Source organism: Cyanistes caeruleus, chromosome 3, assembly GCF_971803275.1.
Source record: "Cyanistes caeruleus chromosome 3, bCyaCae1.hap1.1, whole genome shotgun sequence".
NCBI lineage: Eukaryota > Metazoa > Chordata > Aves > Passeriformes > Paridae > Cyanistes > Cyanistes caeruleus.
In genome coordinates, this window is record NC_141703.1 from 65,354,622 (window position 1) to 65,373,299 (window position 18,678).

General features: G+C 43.0%; 1 protein-coding gene across 2 annotated transcripts; it reads right to left on the reverse strand.

Annotated features, from left to right (window-relative positions):
- Positions 1-428: 428 nt before the first annotated feature.
- Positions 429-12,668, reverse strand: SERTM1 (serine rich and transmembrane domain containing 1). 2 transcript variants are annotated; one of them, XM_023918418.2, is made up of 4 exons: positions 12,119-12,654; positions 10,593-10,743; positions 5,614-5,715; positions 429-1,572 (listed from the first exon to the last, which is right to left on the reverse strand). In XM_023918418.2, exon 4 carries the CDS (start codon positions 1,386-1,388, stop codon positions 1,065-1,067), a length of 324 nt encoding a protein of 107 aa, XP_023774186.1. In that variant the 5' UTR covers positions 1,389-1,572; positions 5,614-5,715; positions 10,593-10,743; positions 12,119-12,654; the 3' UTR covers positions 429-1,064. The 2 variants fall into 2 exon arrangements, with proteins under 2 accessions (XP_023774186.1, XP_023774178.1); XM_023918410.2 differs by lacking the exon at positions 10,593-10,743 and having other exon boundaries at positions 12,119-12,668.
- Between the last annotated feature and the right edge of the window lie 6,010 nt (positions 12,669-18,678).

Genomic DNA, 18,678 nt, shown 5'->3' on the forward strand with positions numbered 1-18,678 from the left:
CCTTGCACTTCCTGCAGGTCAGAGCACAGGTCCCCTGGCCCTTGTGCAGATCCCTGTGTGTCCCACTCCACCCACTGTGCATTTCTGAAACCACAGGACAAAGCCTGGCCCAGGATGTCCTCAGCAGTACAAGCAATTTCTGTCCCTGCTGGCCCTGCCCACCTGAGTACAAACATCATGTGCCTAAAGGACGGTTTAGGAGCTCTTCACTTGCTCCCTGTGTTTGTTGAATGCAGGTCTGTTACAAGAAACCACTGGATTGTCCTGGTATCCAGGGAGAATAAGCTGCAGTATCAGTGAACAATGAGAAGGAGTTGTGTGGTATTTATGATTCAGCAGCAAAAGCTGCCCCCTGGAGGAACATGTCATTAGGCAAATGAGATAATGAGATGCAACTGCAAAAATACCTCCACACCTTCAACCATGAGAATTGTTATTGTAGTCGCTTTACTCAGTTAACCAAAGAGACTCAAAAACTGAAATACAGACTTCATACAGAACAAGACAGGAGTACAAATAAACAAAAACAACGTTCTTCAGGAATTAGTTGTGTTTTATAAACATCAATAAATACTGAAAAATATGTGAAAATTAAAAAGTAAGAAAGGAAATAATCAACAACTTTAAATTGTCCCAATATTCATAATTTAAGCAGATTTTTTTGTACTTTAGCAACAGGGATTTCATCCAGAAGTGCTTATATAATTAAAAAAGGAAAAGAAAAATAGTCAGCATATTGCTGACACAAGACCAGGGAAGGGGTCACAATTAGAGCAGAGAAATGACACATCCAGTTAGAACAGTATTACAATATGGCAGGAATACTCTTAATGAACACCGTCTATGTGTGAGAAACAGACAGCATCACTATTACAGGCAAGAAATGATGATCAGGTATCATTATCCGTTGTCCAAAATGCAAATTAGTTAAAGGGGAAAAAAACAAGGAAACTTTTAAAAACACCTCTTGATAGTAGTCTTCTAAGGCAAATGTTACATGCACTACTTCTCCAAGAAGCTAGACAAAGCTCTTCCATTCCCTGTGTGTTTCCTTTCATTTATTTTCATGAAGAAAGGTTTGAGAGAGCAGAGCGCTGGGAAGAAATACTACAAACCTCTAAATTAGTGAACGAGCTTCCAGCGTCACTATTGTATTCCGGGTAGGAGGAACTGGAAGAAATTATGTTTTTCAGCCTCTGAAGTGCAATGATGAGTAGCAAAAGGAGAAAAGCTAAGAGACTAAGGAATATAGAAACATAGACATAGACGTTGGATAAACGGCCGGGAGATGAATCCACTGAAGTTGAAAGGGATGTGGGATACAGCTCCAGGAAAGTCCCATTTTCCATGTTTCCCACAAATCCAGACGAAGGGTCGGGTTCTGACATTATTGGGTTTGTGTTTTAAAAATTGCAACAGATCTTGTATTCAAAAGCAGGTTTAGTGGCATAAAAAGGGTTTATTTTAAGGGAGCATTTTTCCATCACAATGGTGAGATGACAAGTCAGCCAGTGAGTGAATTTTTCCTTTACTGCTCGAGCCCAGGACAATTTAAGATTTTATTCTTCAGAACTACATGGGGGGAAAAAAAAAATAATGTAAGTTTAATTTACTAGCAGATAATGTGCACCTGATATAATTTAGGTCTTAAGAGTTACATTTCTTAGCTCAAAGATGCAATTCTTAAAGAATTAGCTGGCAATTATCTTTATATCTCAATTTTCCAAAATGCAGGGATTAGGAGAAATCCTACTGAATCCTAATAGATTAAAAATAGATTAAAATCGTCTCTTCCCAACCATGGCTTGTTTTATTGCAGAACAGCACAATCAAAAATGTACTTTGTATTACAGAGGTATTGGAATCCACTGGAATTTATCTTGTGATGAAAAATCTAATCAAGTAATGAAACCCATTCTCAAAAATTCAGCTCCTCAACCTAGATGAGCAAAGCCACTCAACATCATGTCGATGATGAATCCATTAGCTACTTACTCCACAGTGTCTTGCCAGAGGTACCCAGAATTAGAAAATCTGCCAGACTTGCTTTCTTACTGTGTATTTCTGAAGTGTTTTGAATGGTTTCAAATGTCAAATTGTACCTCGTTGTAATTCTGCCATGGAGATCTCAATGGCAGGCGTGTTTCAGTGGAGTGATGCAGTTTCTGACACCTACAAGCAAAATCCCAAGCAATGGGGAGCCCTGCCAGCCCAGCAAGCGTGAGAGGACTATCTAAGGGCTTTGGACCAAAGATTACATTCCAGATGTTGTTCTATTGTTTATTTAGTGTGTCTGTTGTTTTATCGTGGAGCTTTCAGTGGTGTTAAACATCCCAATAGCCTGCAAGATATGCAGGAGTATAAAACTGCATCTGCAAATACCAGAAAAAAATATTCCTACTGTTGTTGTATATAACTCATAGTGACGCAAAAGATATACTAAACTAAAACCATTTTGTAACCCTAATAGTATTTAGCTCCACAGGAAACCATATGTGTTGTACCTTGTGAAATAAGTCACAACAGACTGAACAAAGAGAGAACCTTATGAGATTATACTCCTTTTGAACTGTCCTTAATTTAGTGATATAAAATTAACTAATGGAACAATATGCATTCATTTCATGTTCTGGAAATAGTTAAATGTGTTATAGCTAATTTATCCTTTTTAAAAGATAGGCTTTGATATAGAAGATGTTCATTCTTAATTACTTGTCATAATGAAAATCAGATCCATTATTAATTGAATTGCTCTATAATAACTTAAGGAATTAATTCACATGAATTCTTTAACATGGCAGAAGTTGAAAGCCTTTAAATTTTTCACAAATTTGAAATCTGCTACATTCTGCTTTTACTACTAGCACTTGACCCTGGTATGAGGAATAACTTTGGCATTTTTGGGAATTTTTTTGAAGTTAGTGGAAAATTTATGGTATTGAATGGAACTATTCAGGACCTCAGTTAAGCAGAGATGTGAGTGTTTTGCTAAATCAGATCTCTTACAGGTCTTACAGCATCACCCAGGCTATTTTTAATGAGTATTTTGCAGTATAGATCAGAGACACTGTTAACTCTGATTCCAAATGAAACCATGGGTAGTTTTATTCAGAGCACCACAGCAACCACTTCAGCTCAGGTTCCTGCTTCTGCTGGGAGAAGAAGGTAAGTGCCATGAACTGCTTGTCTCTCTTACTCTGATCCTTCTGAAGAAATAACCCCCAGAGAATCAGATGGCAGCTTCACCTTCTTGAGAGGTAATTTTATTTTTTATTTTTTATTTTTTTAATTTCTGAAAACTAAATACAATATCATAACACTTAGCCCAAACCTAGTCCCAGAAAATGATTGGGAATTTTGCCACTGACTTCCAAGTATAATGGCAAAGCTGATAAACTGCAATAAATCCGTTGTCTTTCTGAGAGCTGTAAACTGACCCAGGAAATGAACAATGGAGGTAAAGCTTTCACATTCTGTAGTGGTCCCTGCCTTTCCCTCATCTGTTTTTGGAAAGCTGAGTTAGTTTAAAGCAAAGAATGAATTGCAAGTATTGTTCCTGAATGACTGCAGATGGAGAACTCTGTCTGACAGGAGCCAGCATTCCAATTAACCACTCCTGAAAACTCCTGGGACAGCAGAACTGGCACCTGTCTGCTGGGGGACTCAGATTTCGTGGTGTAGTGGGATCTGGATTATTTTGTCAGAGGCACCTCTGCAATGCCAGGACAGGGCTTGAGGAGGCTCCCTGAGTCCTCCAGTCCAGCCTCACTGCTGAAAGCCCCAGATCATACTCTGCCTTTCTGACTATGGATGAGTCTCCCTGCAGCTATTCCTCCATTGTTACACAGCCTTGCTGCTCTGCTGGGCAATCTGCCTAGAAGGTTCACACATTTCTGTAAAACAATTTGCTAGTCTAAGAAGGCACAGACTCTGCCTCCACATTCAGCTGGTTTTAGATGTAAAAAATAGCAAAACTTTGTTCTGCTACTGTGGTCCTCAAACATGAGGATTGGCACAAAAGGAAATGCTCTCCTAGATACACAGTGTCATTTGTACATCCTGGCTTTTCAACCAGAGCCACTACTTTGGTATATTCTCTCAGCTGTGCATTGTTTCTTCATTCATCTCCTTGGTATAAACACCTTTCACAGGTGAAGACAACAACTCCTATTCCACCAGCACTTTGTTTTCTTGGTTCTTCCTGTATTTTTTGTGACTACAAGCTGAGAAATACCTTGGCTGTTTCAGTGTCTTCAAAATGTTTAAGCAGAGAGACAAATTGACATCAAGGAAAATCAGTGTTTGTACATTACATAAACTAACACTTTTGTCATAATCTCCTATGAACTGTTTCTTTGCAGGTAGAAGGTATCCTAGAAAGCCCTTATTGTAAACATCTCCTAACAGATGAGATCTTAATTTGCCTTTAGCATAGTTACAACTGAGAGGTCCCTTTTCTGGCCAAACTTCAATATGCTGTAACAGGGCGGGAAGAGCAGGAGGGAGATTGTGCAGCTTCCCAGGCAATATGGTGATGCCAGTTCTAAGATAAGACTTACTCATCTCATCCCTGAAGATGTGTTGCCCCCCTCCCAAGTTCTGCTATCATACTAATTGGTTCCAAAGGCTGGCAGCAAGTTTTCACTAGATTGATATATGTATGAAGGCCAGGGAGTTCCTGGTTTAATTCTTTCATCTTCCCCCGCACCACCTTTGTTTTCTACACTTATTTCCTTCCTATATTACCAATATTGCCCTTCCAGCAAACATGTAACACAAAATATTTAATGCCAAAAAAAATATGTTTACATGCTCATGCTAAAGGACTGAATGAGTTTTACGTACCAGGAATGCTTCAGCCTTGAAAGGCAAAATGCTCTAGACTGGAAAATTGTAGCAGTTTAATATCATGCAACTAAATAAGACAGTAGCTCTAGGCAGAAAAAAATATGTGAGCAACATTTTATTTCATTGAAAATGTAGGTAGGAAAGGCAAAAAAAAATGACTTTTAGCTTGGAGTTTACCAAGAATATGATCCTTAATACTTCTTCTTAGATACATGCCTTTGGCAATTGAAAGACCACAAGTAAGTAGCATGCTTCTTTTTCCCATTACAGATAGACTTTCCAGGAGCAGAGAATCCCTTTTCCACTCTGCCTGGGAAACAGGATCAATTGCCAACAGACTCGATAAAGGAGTCAGGAGAAGAAAAACTATTTCCTGCCACAAGAAAAGTTTTCCTTTTAATTTATGATCTAATTTCATTTTTTTATTATGATTTAATATTATATAAATTTATGTCTTTGAAAATCCAAGATGACAAGTACCCAGATGGTGTGGTTGCAGATTAAAATCAAGTTATATTTTGTTTGGGGGTTTGTGTGGGGCTGGAAAAAGGAAACCCTCTGAGCCATTAGGATACTTAGATTAATTCAGATGGTCTCCAATGATTCTCTAATTTACATTTCCCATGGATCTGTGGATTATAGAGTCATTTATATCAATGTAAATCAAAGACATCATGACCTGGGATCAGTCCCAGAACCCATGAGTTAAATCTGGTCTTTAAAAGTAAAAGAAAAATGAGCAAGGAGAAAGAATAAAACACTTACAAGCAGGAAGAAGGTTTGGAAATAAAAGCTGAATGTCCAATGCGGAGGATGTGGCTGGTGATCACGCCCAAATCTAAAGCAACTGCATGCTGAGAAAAGCCCCTATAAAAAAGCAAATTAAAGTGGAAGAGTTTAGTAATAACTACAATAATAATAATAAAATAAAGGAAGGACAAGTGCTGAATTTTGACTGCTCTTACTGGCAGAAATTTCAGACAAAAAAACCCCCAAAGCAACTGGAATCCTGGCTTGTGTTTTATTCCTGTTAACAACATCCTTCTGCTGCCCAGTTACAGCACGGCATGTACAGTATCAAAACCACGATCCTGAACTCTGCTTTACAGGCAGGCTTTGATAATAGCTTTCTCTTCTTCTGCCTTGTGCTCCAGGACCAAGACAGACATCTGTCCCCTGGCACCTTTTTAAGCACTAGAGCACAATATCTGCTCTCCAATTCATTTCACATTATACCCTAAGGACTCCTGCCAGGAATCAGGTCTTTTGGATTACACACTATTATTTATTCATTCTCTTTATTTCCAACTATCTGCAGTTTAAATTTTCACATACCTGAAATATCCAAGCTGAATATGTTATATGCACAAGAATAGCTAGAAGAATTTTGTGTGCTACATGCATTCAATACCTAAAATGAAAACATACCCCCTGAATTGTTTTTTAATAAAGTAAATTTCTTGTGTATGAAGAAACAGTCCCAAATGATACAGATTAAAGCAGGAGAGGGGCCACTCTTAGACAGATTTTCCCCTCTGGGAAAGAAAAGGCACTTTCACAATCATTGTACACCTTAGAGCTCTGCCCCTTCAGCACATTTGGTTTGACTGCATTAGAGAAGCAGATCTCTGGGGATGGATGCTGATGCACTGTTGTGCTGCTTTCATCCCTTCAGTCACTGAATCACTTCTGGTTGAAGCCTCTCCAAGTTCAATAAAGAAAATTATCTAGTGCATCTGTTAGAAGACAGTATTGTTGAAATCCAAATGTTTTGATAACACTGACTATACTAATGTTCCACCCAAAGGGAGTCAGACAGCTTCTTGAACAACTCTTTGTGAAGGAGAGGTAGGAGGCTGTAGGTGAACCCCAAAGTCAGCTGTCCCAGAGATGGACCCAGCATATGCTCTGGATGTGAGGGCTTTCACCCTTGTCACCTTGTCCAGAACTGCTTCTGAGGCTGAGGGAGATGTGGTACAGGATGGAGGGGGGGTACAGCAGCCACTGTATGTGTTTGCTCTGGCAAATGCCTCACACAGCCAAGAGCTCTACCCTATGCCACTCAGTTTTGTCTGCTTGTAGCAGAGACCCTTTTCCTCCCCTTTATTTCTTTACTGGGGGAAAGTGGCATAGATCTCTGCAACAGGTCTGTATCTTCAACCAAGGCAAATACAAATTATTTTGCTCTATTTTTCTTGCTAGAATCTTTGTTAGTCCATTTCCCCCCAGATACACAGAGCACTTTGCCAGTCTAGCCCTTCATTCAATATGACAGTGCCACAATCTCCAGCCAGGCAAGGGAACCAGAGCCTACCAAGTCTTGGGCTGATTAAACATGAACTGAAAAACACAAGACATCCTCCAGGCTTCCTACATGCAGGCATTCATATTCAAATGGAAAACACCTCACAGTGAGGCAGGGAGGGCAGAGCTTTTAATTATCTTTGAAGAACAGAGAAATACTTGGACCAGAACATCAACAAGCTTATCTTCAGAAGACCCCTTGCCATAGACAATTGTATCCCATAGCCCTTCATCCTCCTGCACCACTCTAATGTCCCTCACTGCTATTTTTACTGTTTCAGCTGCAGCAGTAGTCTACAGAAGGATTGGCCCCAAACAGCGTATTCATTCACTGTGCCAGTAAAATATGCAAGGAGTAGGAATCTATCTGTTCCCTGTGTGTCTCAGGACCTGGAGAGGGGTAAGGAGTCTCACTGCTGTGCCTCTGAGACCTTAGGTAGAGAAATGGAACCCTCCTGGTCTAGCCTCCAATGAGACCATCAATCTGAATCTCACCCAAAGGACACAGTCACCAAGGAAATCAGTATCCTTCCTGTGCTGGTTTGTTAAAATTTTTCTTTCTTTTTTTTTTTTTTTGTTTGGAAAATTTCTTGTGAAAAAATATAGGTTGCTGAAAAAACCCATCCCAAACTCAACAGCCCACTCTTTGCTGACCACAGTGATGGGTTGTATTTGATTTCTTGGTGTCCATCCCAAATTAATTCCCCTTATTGCCACTCTGAATAACTTTTGTTGCCACTCTCAGCCAAATTCAACCCAGAGATCTGAGCTCCTAAAGTTTGATGACAGTGGGTGATCAGGCAGAGAAGACATGAAGCCATTTGGTTGCCCATAACGGCTTTAAATCTTCGTAATTGACATCTACAGTCAAAAACAGCCACTAAGGTGTTACTGTCAAAGTGACAGAACCCAGGTGCCCAGCTGGAAAGGAGGTCCAGGGCAAGGTTAGCCAGGGAAGAGGAGAAACCAGCAGGTGCCAGGAATCCTTAATTTCTGTGTTTTGTGTAATGGCTTCTTGATTGACTTATTGCAACATCTGATTTGGGAGTTTTGATTGAACAGAAAATTTAGTGTAGTGTGGAATGGCTGCTTAATGAGAAATGAAAATTCCATTAAAACCCATTTTCCTCAGTGAAACAAGTATATGAAAGTATTTCAACTGCTTCTGCCTTGTTGCTTTCTTTCATGGTTGAATCATCCCATTCCTGCCACCCCTTCTTTCCAAAGGCTGTGTGGAGCATCCCACCAACTGATAAGCCTCTCAGGAGATTCCATCCAGCACACGTGTGTGTGTGTGTGTGTGTGTGTGTGTGTGTGTGTGTGGCAGAGCAGTGATGTAATTAATCTCTGAACAAGCAAAAGTTAATTAAGTTTTGCTACTTCACACCTGACTCTTCACACGGGCTCCCAATAACCAGCTTTTTTATTTGACACAGGCAGAGCAGCACTGGACTCCACAACTGAGGCCAAGTGGCCAGGGCAGTGGAGTGATTTTGCTCTGTGTTTGCCCTTCCTGAAGCCACCACACTTCTCATGGGGCAGTGCTTCAGCTCCTGCACCTTGTTTATTCAGACCAAAACCTACTAGATAAAACACCAAATTCCAGGGCAAGCAGTTCTTGCTATCAGAGCTTGCTTTCATTTTCCATCACTCTCATGTGTGAAACTAAAAACTTGCAGTGCTTAGACCCTCAGATTCAGCTTCAGGTAGAGGGGGGAAAAAACCCCTCAAAAATATCATACATATCCCCTTCATCTTTGTCCCTTTAGGACAAAGCGTGGCTAAATCTGGAACAGAATGGATTTAAGGTCTCTACTGTCTCTCCCAGAGCTGCAGCACATCCTCCTGCCCGATGCCGATGACGTGGCTGCACGCACCAGCCTACCTGAGAGCCCTCATCTCCCACACTCCATGCAGGCACGTCCACTCCTGTCTCAGGAGAATCCTGGGCAGACTACAGCAAGGAGCTCTGCTGAGCAGTAAGTGCCCTTCAACTTTGCTAGTCAATGGCTATTGGTCCTAAACTAATGAAGCTGCGACCCAGGAAGTAGAATCCTGAACAATAAGAAAACACTTTCCTATTGCAAAATTCAGCTGATATACTGATTTCAATATATTTTATAAAATCCCCAGGTATAAATCACACATTTTTATAAATCACAAATTTTATAAATTCATATCACACCCAAAAATGTCAAGAAGATTTCATTTTAACCTTCCTGAGAACCTTGTCAAAATATAAAGCTAGAACAAAATTTTTTACACTTGGTTTAACAGAAATTCCTGTTCATGCATCATTTTCAGATTATTTTTTTTTCTCTCCCAAAAAATGCAGATTCAGTAGCAATTACATCCTGTACACTTAAATGTCAAGGGAGTTTTAGGCACATATGTGTTATCACAGTAACTCTGCTCACTGTAACTGTTCCTCTTGACTCGGGTTCCTCAGCATGCTTTACCAAGAAAAGTCGGAAATCACCCTTCTCCTTTGATTCTCTGTTTCCCCCCACTGCTGGAACAGAAGATCCCTATCCCTCACACCATTCCTTATTTTAGTGACACGGGCTGCATGCATGCCCTCTCCTGACAAGAAACCATGGCATATCTGTGTGCCTAATACTCACATATGGTCCCTGTTTGCCAAACAGCCTGCAACAACTTAGGCAAAGAGACAACACGATTGCAAAGGGAGCTGCAGCGAGCCACGCTGTGCTGTGCAAGCATAAGGGGGCAGGGTTGCACCTGAAATGCCAAAAAAGAGCAAGTCAGGATAATGTAGGCTATGGAAGGAGAGTTTCTGCTGGTGCTAGATAGAGTGATCTGTTCAACACCTGCCTCTCAGATGTCCTAGCTTTAGGGGACACTGTTGTGCTCCAGTGCAGAGTAATTCCAGTTGCAGGGATGGAGACAGCACAGGTAAGGGATTGTCTTAGCATCTCACCAAACAGCTGCTGGAGGCATCAAACTAAAGCAAATGTGCTGGGACATTTCAAGGAAATAAAATAAGTGATGGACAAAGTGCTTAAATGAAGCTACAAGTAAGCACAAGGTGAAGCTTGGAGGAATGCAAAGATGATGGCGTGAGGAAGAAAGATGCTGAGAGCACAGGCTGATCAAAACCCAGGAGTACATCTTGGGAAAACAGGAGACTTGGTACATCATGTACAGGGTGACTGTCAAGGACACTTGAAAGCAAAGCCTCAGACCGACGTGTCCGATGCAGGAGGAAAGGGGGAGCAGCAGAAGGACTGACAAAGAGGGGAGATGCAGATGAAGTGGCAGGCTAAGAGATGGGTTTTGCAGCAGCGCCATGGATCGACTGTGTCGTAACAGGATTTCCTCTGTGCAAGCCAGGAAAAGGAGGCAACCGCAGTCATGAAGACACAGGGGGAGGACTGCTTGCAAAAGAGTGCAGGAGGTAGATGTGAAAACATACTGACTTTTTAGTATTTAGATTCCAAGTCTCAGACCTATCAGAAACATCAGATTTTTCAGCATCTTCTGAATGTACTCTGTCGTTGAGATAATTCCTCTTCTGCTTCTGTGTAGATGGGGTGCAAGGAGGAATCCTGCATCCGTTGCTTCCTGCCTCTGATGGGGAATTTACAGAATACAACTTAAAATTTGCACTGCCCCAGTAAGACTCAATCATGAACAAAGACACTTGGCTGAGGTGAGTTATCCCAGTTCAGCCTTTTACAGCTGAAAAGGTTGAAAAAATGCCCATGGCGGTAACTTCCTAAGCCAAATATATTCACATACATACATGGTGATAGTACCAGATTAAACCTGGATGCTGAGTAGCCCAACACCCCTTCCCCAGCAGTTCCAGGTCCTGCAGGATGCATCCTGTTGACAGCAAAGCACACATACTGGATATAGCAAGTAGCAGCCTGCAGGCAGGTCGGCCTGTGTGCCAGAGCACAGGAAAGCTGTGGAAACACGACAACCAGAAACCATCCCTAAGGGGAGTGAGCCCTTCTAGACCTAATAGCAGAGAGAAGGCGGCTGGTGGTTTCAGGGTGCCTTTTGTTTCGGTCTGCTCAGGCACAGGAAAGTTAAAGAGTGGGTTCAAAATTACTGTAAAAAGTAAAATTACAAGGAAACGGACATGACACTCCAGCTGGATCCCTTACCATAATAAAACTGCCAGCACTGTATGCATGTTATATGGTCCAGGTTTTACACATTTCTCCTATTCATCTTTCTCCCATTCTGCTAAGAATTAATTTTGTTAAGAATTAATTTAATAATAGCTAGTATGCATTCCTAATTGTCTTTGCTTATATAAATGTTAATCGGCATGGCAAATTCTCAGCCCTTTACCACAATTTTCACAATTTCCCTCTATCTGCAAGGGTAGGAAGAATTTGCTTCACTTGATTTCTGTTTCAAACTTTATTACATCTACCAAGGTGATGTTGAAACAGCCTGCAGCTTTTAAGTGCTTGCAAATGGCAGATTTTTGTGCACCCATCCTCTGTTTTTTTTCCATGCTGTGCTGTCTGAGCTCAGCTCTTCTCACACTACATTGGACAGGCACGTTACAATTTATTTGCAGAGGGAGCAATCCTCTCCCCGTCATCTTTCTGCAAACAATGTGGAAGAGCACACGGGTGGCAGTCTGTGCTCATGCCCGCTGAGCCAAGAATTTGCTTGCACAGTGATGACCCAATGGTCTGCGCTATCACAGCCCTGGGCTGCAGCATCTTTCAGCAAAAGACACCAGCCCGTGCATCTCCCTTCTCTCCGCATCCCTCCTTCCAGAAGCTGTGCAGCCCCGCGCTGTCCCCACGCTCTCCCAGAGCTTTCCCCTTTTTGCTTCCACCGAAAGCAATTTCTCCGAACCCAAGGAGCGTTCGTTCAATTCAAGCACTCCGCCAACCCGCGAAGTGAGTTAGGCTCAATACAGGTTCTTTCCAAAAGACGTTTGTGAAAGATCAAGCACAGGCCACAAAACACATACCTCGCTTAAACGCTTGTGAAAATCAAATGCCCTTGGTTACAGCACAGGACGGGCAAACCGCTGAGGATGCTCCCTCGGAGCAGCTCCACGGACGAGGCACGGCGGGAGCTGTTCCAGGCCTCTCGGCAGCTTCCCAAAGCCTCCGGGGACGCGGCGGGACCCGCCTCAGCCGGCGCGGCTCGGCGCCGGACAGCGGGAGCGAGCGGCCCCGGCGCCGGGAGCGGGCGGGCAGCAGCGCTCGGCCACCGGGCGGCTCGGCCGCCTCGCTCCGAGAGCACCAGCAACGCGCACCGCCCGAGGGGCAGGGGCGGAACAAAACACCCCACACCCGCAGCCTCGACCTCCCTCGAAAAGCAGACGGCCGACGCCGCCGGGATGCTCCGGCTCGGGATGCTCCGGCTCGGGATGCTCCGGCTCGGGACGCTCCGGCTCGGGATGCTCCGGCTCGGGATGCTCCGGTTCAAGCACAGCCCGGCACCTCCCTCCCCGCAGCCGCCCCGCTGGGGCAGCTCCGCTCCTGTCCCCGCTCCCCGGCGCGGCTCCAGCCCCGGCCCCGCTCCGTCCCGCACGGCCGCCGAGGCAGCGCCGCCCCCGGCCCGCCCCTCGCCCGTCCCCGCCGCTCCCGGGCAGGGCTGCGGGGCCGCGGCGGGCGGGGCGGCCCCAGCGCCCCGGACCGGCCGGTCTGTGCTGGGCCGGGGCCTGGGGCCGGCCGAAAGCGCCCTCGGTGAGAGCCCGGGAGAGGCGCTGCCCTCACCTGCAAGTGGGGCCAGCCCCCCCCTCACCGGCGGGAGGGGATGGAAGTCACGGGCATCGTACAAACCCCCATAGACACCTGGCTCTTACCGTCCCACGGCTGTCGCGCAGCATGCACCCCTGAAACGAGCCGGGGCTGGTCCCTTAAGAAAAACAATCCCATATTAAGTTCGTATCCCACCGGGCAGAGCTGCCGGTGGGAAATGAGGGCTCCTTCAGAGGGGTCAGGTCGGGCACCGTAACGGGGACCTGGCGAAGGAGTGGGTTAGAAAAGAGGTTTCCTAGAGAGTGGAAACTTGCAGATGACTTTCGAAAACTCTGCCAAGTTTTCGTCTGTCTGCTGAGACCCTCAGGGGTACTCTGGCATCATGTGCACTGAAGTGAATTAATAATTATGCTAAGATCAACTGAGATAATAAGGTAGTGTAAATGAGAAGAAAACCTGTTTTCCCTAGTACATTTGGAGAATGACTTACCTACAGATATCACATGCTCTGGAATGAAATACTGAGAATATGTTGGCTGGGTTAGACACATTTCCTCTCATGGACACTGAGGAAGGAAAGGTTCGTCTGGCTTCTGCTACACTTGTCTCATCCACAATGGCTTTTTTTGGCCAAATGACTTTACTGTGTGTTAGACACCAGCGATGAGCACTGTGAAGAGCAGATGGGGAGTTTAATGCACCCTCTGCAGCTCCGTCTTGTGCCTGGCTAATGTCCATGTGCAGTTCTGAAAGGATGTTGGAAAAGGTTGTTCTTCATTTTAAATTGCTCTTAGGGAGCTGTGCAGTCCATAAAGTGCTGCAGAGGCACTTCTGTGAGACGTGCTCTGTTTGATACAGTCTACACAGTTTCAGTACAAGAGTGACTTGGAATGTCATGAAACAGTCAGTCCTGGAGGAACAAGACATATGAACAAGAAGGAAAAAGCTTAAAGGAATAATCATTCCCAAGGATGAGCCGTATTTCTCCTTGATAATAACCAGTGAGTGCAGAGGCATGCAAGAGGTGGGTTTGGCTTTCAAGTGGCAAAAATGCTCCTTATTTCACCTGTGAAAAAGGAAATCAATGTTTTTGTGGGTTTTGGGTGGTTTTTTTGTTTTTCTGTTTGGGTTTTTTATGTTTGGCTTTTCAGAGTGGAAAGTCACATGCATGGCATATGAACAAAAAAAGGATATCGTATCAGCTAGTACGATGATATTCCTAACCTGGAAGCAGACCACTGGCTCACTTCAACTTGTAGTTACTGCAGAAAAGGGCACATTTGACAGTGAACTTGCTGATTACATTAACTTCTGTGGAAACAGCGCACGAAGCCTGTTGGAACTGTGGGGAAAGAAATGTTGTAGACACTTACTACAGTACTGGCAATGGTTAGATTAGAGGTGAAAAATCCTGCTGGAACCATTTTGAAAAAAATACGGAGACTTTGCTATAACCTTTCTTATTTGTATACTCAGACTAGTGGCAGAGACTTTCTGGTACAAGCCCTGTGTCTGGGATGTCACTGGATATAAACAGAGACAGATGGTGCATTGAAGTTCTCAACATTGGTTTTGCATATTGATAAGTTCCCAGGTACAAAATTCTAAGGAAATAAGAGAACCAAAAGCGGTAAAGAAAAATGTTTGAATCTTGAAAAAAATAAAGAAGTCAGTGGAAAGGTTTCTGTTATAGCTCAATTATTTCAGCAGTGGAATTGCAACCTGGGACAGACAACAAGAATTTTCCTAAGGTCAAGCAGGGAGAAGAACAGAAGGAAAGGCAAATGCAACAGAGCTGAAGTGGCTGCTAAGCCAGGCATGTTGTTGCTAGGACTGGCCAGAAAAAACCCAGTGCTTTCCAAAGGAAACAAGCTATGATTGCTTGGACTTGTATTACTTTTGTGGATTTTTGCTCAAAGCTTAATCTACTGAAGAATGAGAAAATTCCTAAGTGCTTCCTACTGATGAATGTGTTTACCCCACAGCATCAGGCATAGTCACTGGTAATCCTTGGCTCTGGAAGAAAGTAAGAAGTCAGATCCAGTTCTATCCACTGTGTCTCACGATCTCAACACGTGCAGTGTAGGCTAGGTCATATCATCCTAGCTTGTTCAGGTACAAGAGATACATGTACTTAGGCAAGAAGTGAGAATTATTTTTTGCAGCCGTGCTCTGGTTTTTCATTCTTTTCCTGGGTAAAGCACCTCTCAAGGGGAGGTGAACAGCTCTGCTAGAAGAGGTTATGATTTGTTCAGCAGAAGAGACAGAGCAGGGCAGAAAGAGGAACAGGGCAGAAAGGCTTTTGTGCTTTTTGGAGGTCACTGCTGCTTCTGTAAGTTTTTTAGCCTGCGCTACATCAGGGTTAATCACTGATGTCCTGCCACTCTTTGTGACTTGTAAATTTGCTGTGATCTGCTCAGTGACCTTGGGTAAAGCTGCACCAGAGCTGTCAGCAAGATCAGGCCCCTCTCACCAGCACCGGTGGCTGCGTCAGGACCTCATGCAGAGGCTGTGGCAGCAGGAAGCACCGCAGCTCCAAAGTAATTAAGTTGCTCTTTTATTGCTCTTCCTCCTTCATGCTCTCTATGCAAACAGCACAGTGTGAGTTGGCCCTTCCTCAGGACAGTGTCTTTCATGCAAAATGCGTTTCAAAATGTTTTGCAATGGTAAAGCATACCAGGAGTATTAAACAGAGAAGTGGGAAGACAGATATTTTCAGACAAGTTTTGAAAGAAAAATGACAGTAAAGCAGAAAAAATATGCATGGAATCTTGAGATGGTGAGAATAATAATTTTAAATAAAAGTAACAAATGGAGCCGCTTTTTTTTTATTATTTTTTTATATGCAGTTGCAGTCAGATAAATACTGACTTCTCCTTGGAGTCAGAGCAACAGGTTGAGGGACTTGGATTGGTCTAAGGTTCTGGAAAGAGTACATCATGGACATGTAGCTTGACTGATGCTCAGTGTGATTGGGCCTCCAGAGTTCAGTGTCCTTCCTGCTGCTTACTAGGCTGTCTATGAGACAGCATGGCTGTAGTGGATAGCTTTTAATAGCTTTTCTTAGGATACAGAAAAATATGGAAAATTACATGTTATTGTTGTTATTATTACTGATTTGATGGTTCTTGATATGATTTCCTGTACCTGCTCAGAGTCATTACGTGGTGGAACAAGCAAACAGTGACTGTAAAAACTTCCAGAGGGAGTTCTTACAAGTTTGAGTTCAGGAGTTAGGTGTACATGACCTTCTCAGGTGTCCTTAAAGCCATTTCTCTTTCTTATTTTGGCTATCTAAGGAACTTAGGAACTTCCTCAGAAAGGTCTGCTTCATTACACTCCCAAGATATAGGTATATAGCAGTTAAATGAACTAAATCCCACCCAAGAAAATCAGATCCTCATCTGTTCAGCTGACCTCTCCACTTTAAACATTTACACATAGAGAATGCAGTTCTACTGAGACCCAGGTTAAAAATAAAACCACCTGCTATTTGGACAACCAGTGAATACTGTGCCTCCCCTCATTCTTCACCAAGCTCCCAGGAGAAGGCAGTGAATGGTAATGCCATCCTGAACGTGACTATGTCCTCTTAGTGCCTGGATTGGCACTCAGCTTGTAACACTGCCTTCAGCACCCATTTTGTCTTGTACTTTATTGTGGACATGGTGGCTGAAAGTTAATGAGTTTTCAGGGTAACATTTTCCCATACTGAAAAGGCTTTGGCACTGTAATTTGCATAAACTTTACTATTTAATAATGGCCAACACAGAAAATAGGAAACATCTTTGAAGTCTTATTGAGACAATATTTAACTTCTAATTCCTCCATCACATAAAAGCTACTTGTTAATGCAAGGAACAGCTAAATGAATTCTAAAGCTCAATTAACTCCGTCATTAGATGTTTTTAAAATACTGTTAGACCACTATTAGATGTAGAATTCTCCAGATAGCACTGGTCTTTTTAATTACCTGCAGTCATTATAAGGAGCAGTCACTGAAGTTCATTCATTCTCTCCATGCTTCCTACTAATCCACTTACAAACTTTGCCATTGAGCAACCTCAGGAGAGGCTATCTTTAGTGAGACCCCTATGGAATAATGAGCTATTCATTTCCCTAAATGTCACTTGCATCATATTAATAGATTCACATTCTAATAGGAGGACAAGTGCCTCATACACTGCTTATCTGTGATATAAAACCTTGGCATGGATCAGCTCTGTCTGTAGTCAGCATAGAAGCTTTTTAATTTTTATAAGTTGGCTCTTTGTTTAGGGCATATCTGCAGTGAGGTACATTAAGTACATGGGTAATGCCCAGGGTCAAATGGTGGTGTCTTCTCATGTCCAGGGACTGCTGCTTCTTCTGGGAATCAGGGTTCATTAACAGCCAACAGAAAATCCTGTACTGAGCCAGATGAGAAAGTTGCACTAGGTTTATAAAGGCAATGAAATTCATTGCCTTTATGATGAAACTTATGATGCATAAATAGTTCTGTGAGTATTGCAACTGCAAAAGTTTGTTTTCTTGGAGATTTGTGTCTTGTGGCTAATTACTTCTTATTATATATGTGTCACAAAGACACAAGCTCCACTTAAAGTTTTGCTAGGCAGAGCAGTTATAAGGTGAGGTGTATATATGTGTGGTTTTTCTGATGGTCTGTCTCTCTGTGAGAAGGACCAAGATGTTTCTTGCCCTAAGTTCATAAGGTCTAATTACCCTATTTCAATGAAATTGATTCTGGTTTACTTAAGCATTGTTAACATCAGATTAAACCTGTTAAACCAGGGCATCTTGCCCACAGATACCATCCCTGACATTTCAGATGTCATGAGGTATCTGAGACATTGTGGAGTGCTGGTAGATATCAACAGGGCCTGTAGGAAGCATTCAGATTTCTTACTTGGTAACTAGGATGCAGGCAGGATGCCTAAGGGCATCTCAAATGGCACTGAGCCATTGAGCCCCAGTTCTCCACTATCTGTATTGGAATCTTGGGCACTCATCTCCAAATATACACATACAGTTAAGTATTTTAATGAAAATCCAACCAGCCAACTCCCACCCTTTTTTATTTTTTAAATAAAAATATAAATATACACTTTATTTTATTACTTAAGTTGGTGGGGGGAGCAGTGACTGCCATCTGGAAAGGGTTTTCTGTTCACATAGATCTCACTGTGGAGCCAGAAAAGCTTTAAGTGCCAAGCCAGGATTTCCAAATTCTACTGTTGCTCTGTACCTTTGCCTTCAGTGCAACCCACAATCTCTTCCAAAAGCACATCACTGCATCAGTCAGTACAACCACTCCTTTTCACTGATATGCTATGAGGCATAACTTTGTATTTAGTCTGCTCACAGGCACACTCTTGGCTGCTATTGCAGCTGTATCAGATGATCCACTTATGAATACTGGGTATATCCAAGGCACAGCTACTCTGGTATCCTTACCTGTGACATCTTAATGTTCAAGTAATTTTCAAAATACAGTTACATAGCTGTCAGTTAATCAAACCATTACAGATCTGATGCCCATGTACTCAACAATCATCTAATACCATTCTGTCAGAGCAGAGGTGCTTTAAAGAGGGTACAAATGTGATCTGAGATGATTCTAAGACCCATTACACTGCTGGAGTGCTCCAAAGTGGCCCAAGTATAATTGAAAATCAGGACCTCCATCACAAAGATAAATGATTCCACTGAAAGAACAATCTCATCTCCACAAAACAGCAGAAGCAGCAGCAGTAGAGACAAATTTCTTCAAGGGCCTCCTGTTTGAAGCCTACAGAGCCAGCTGCAGAGCCCACAGCAAGAA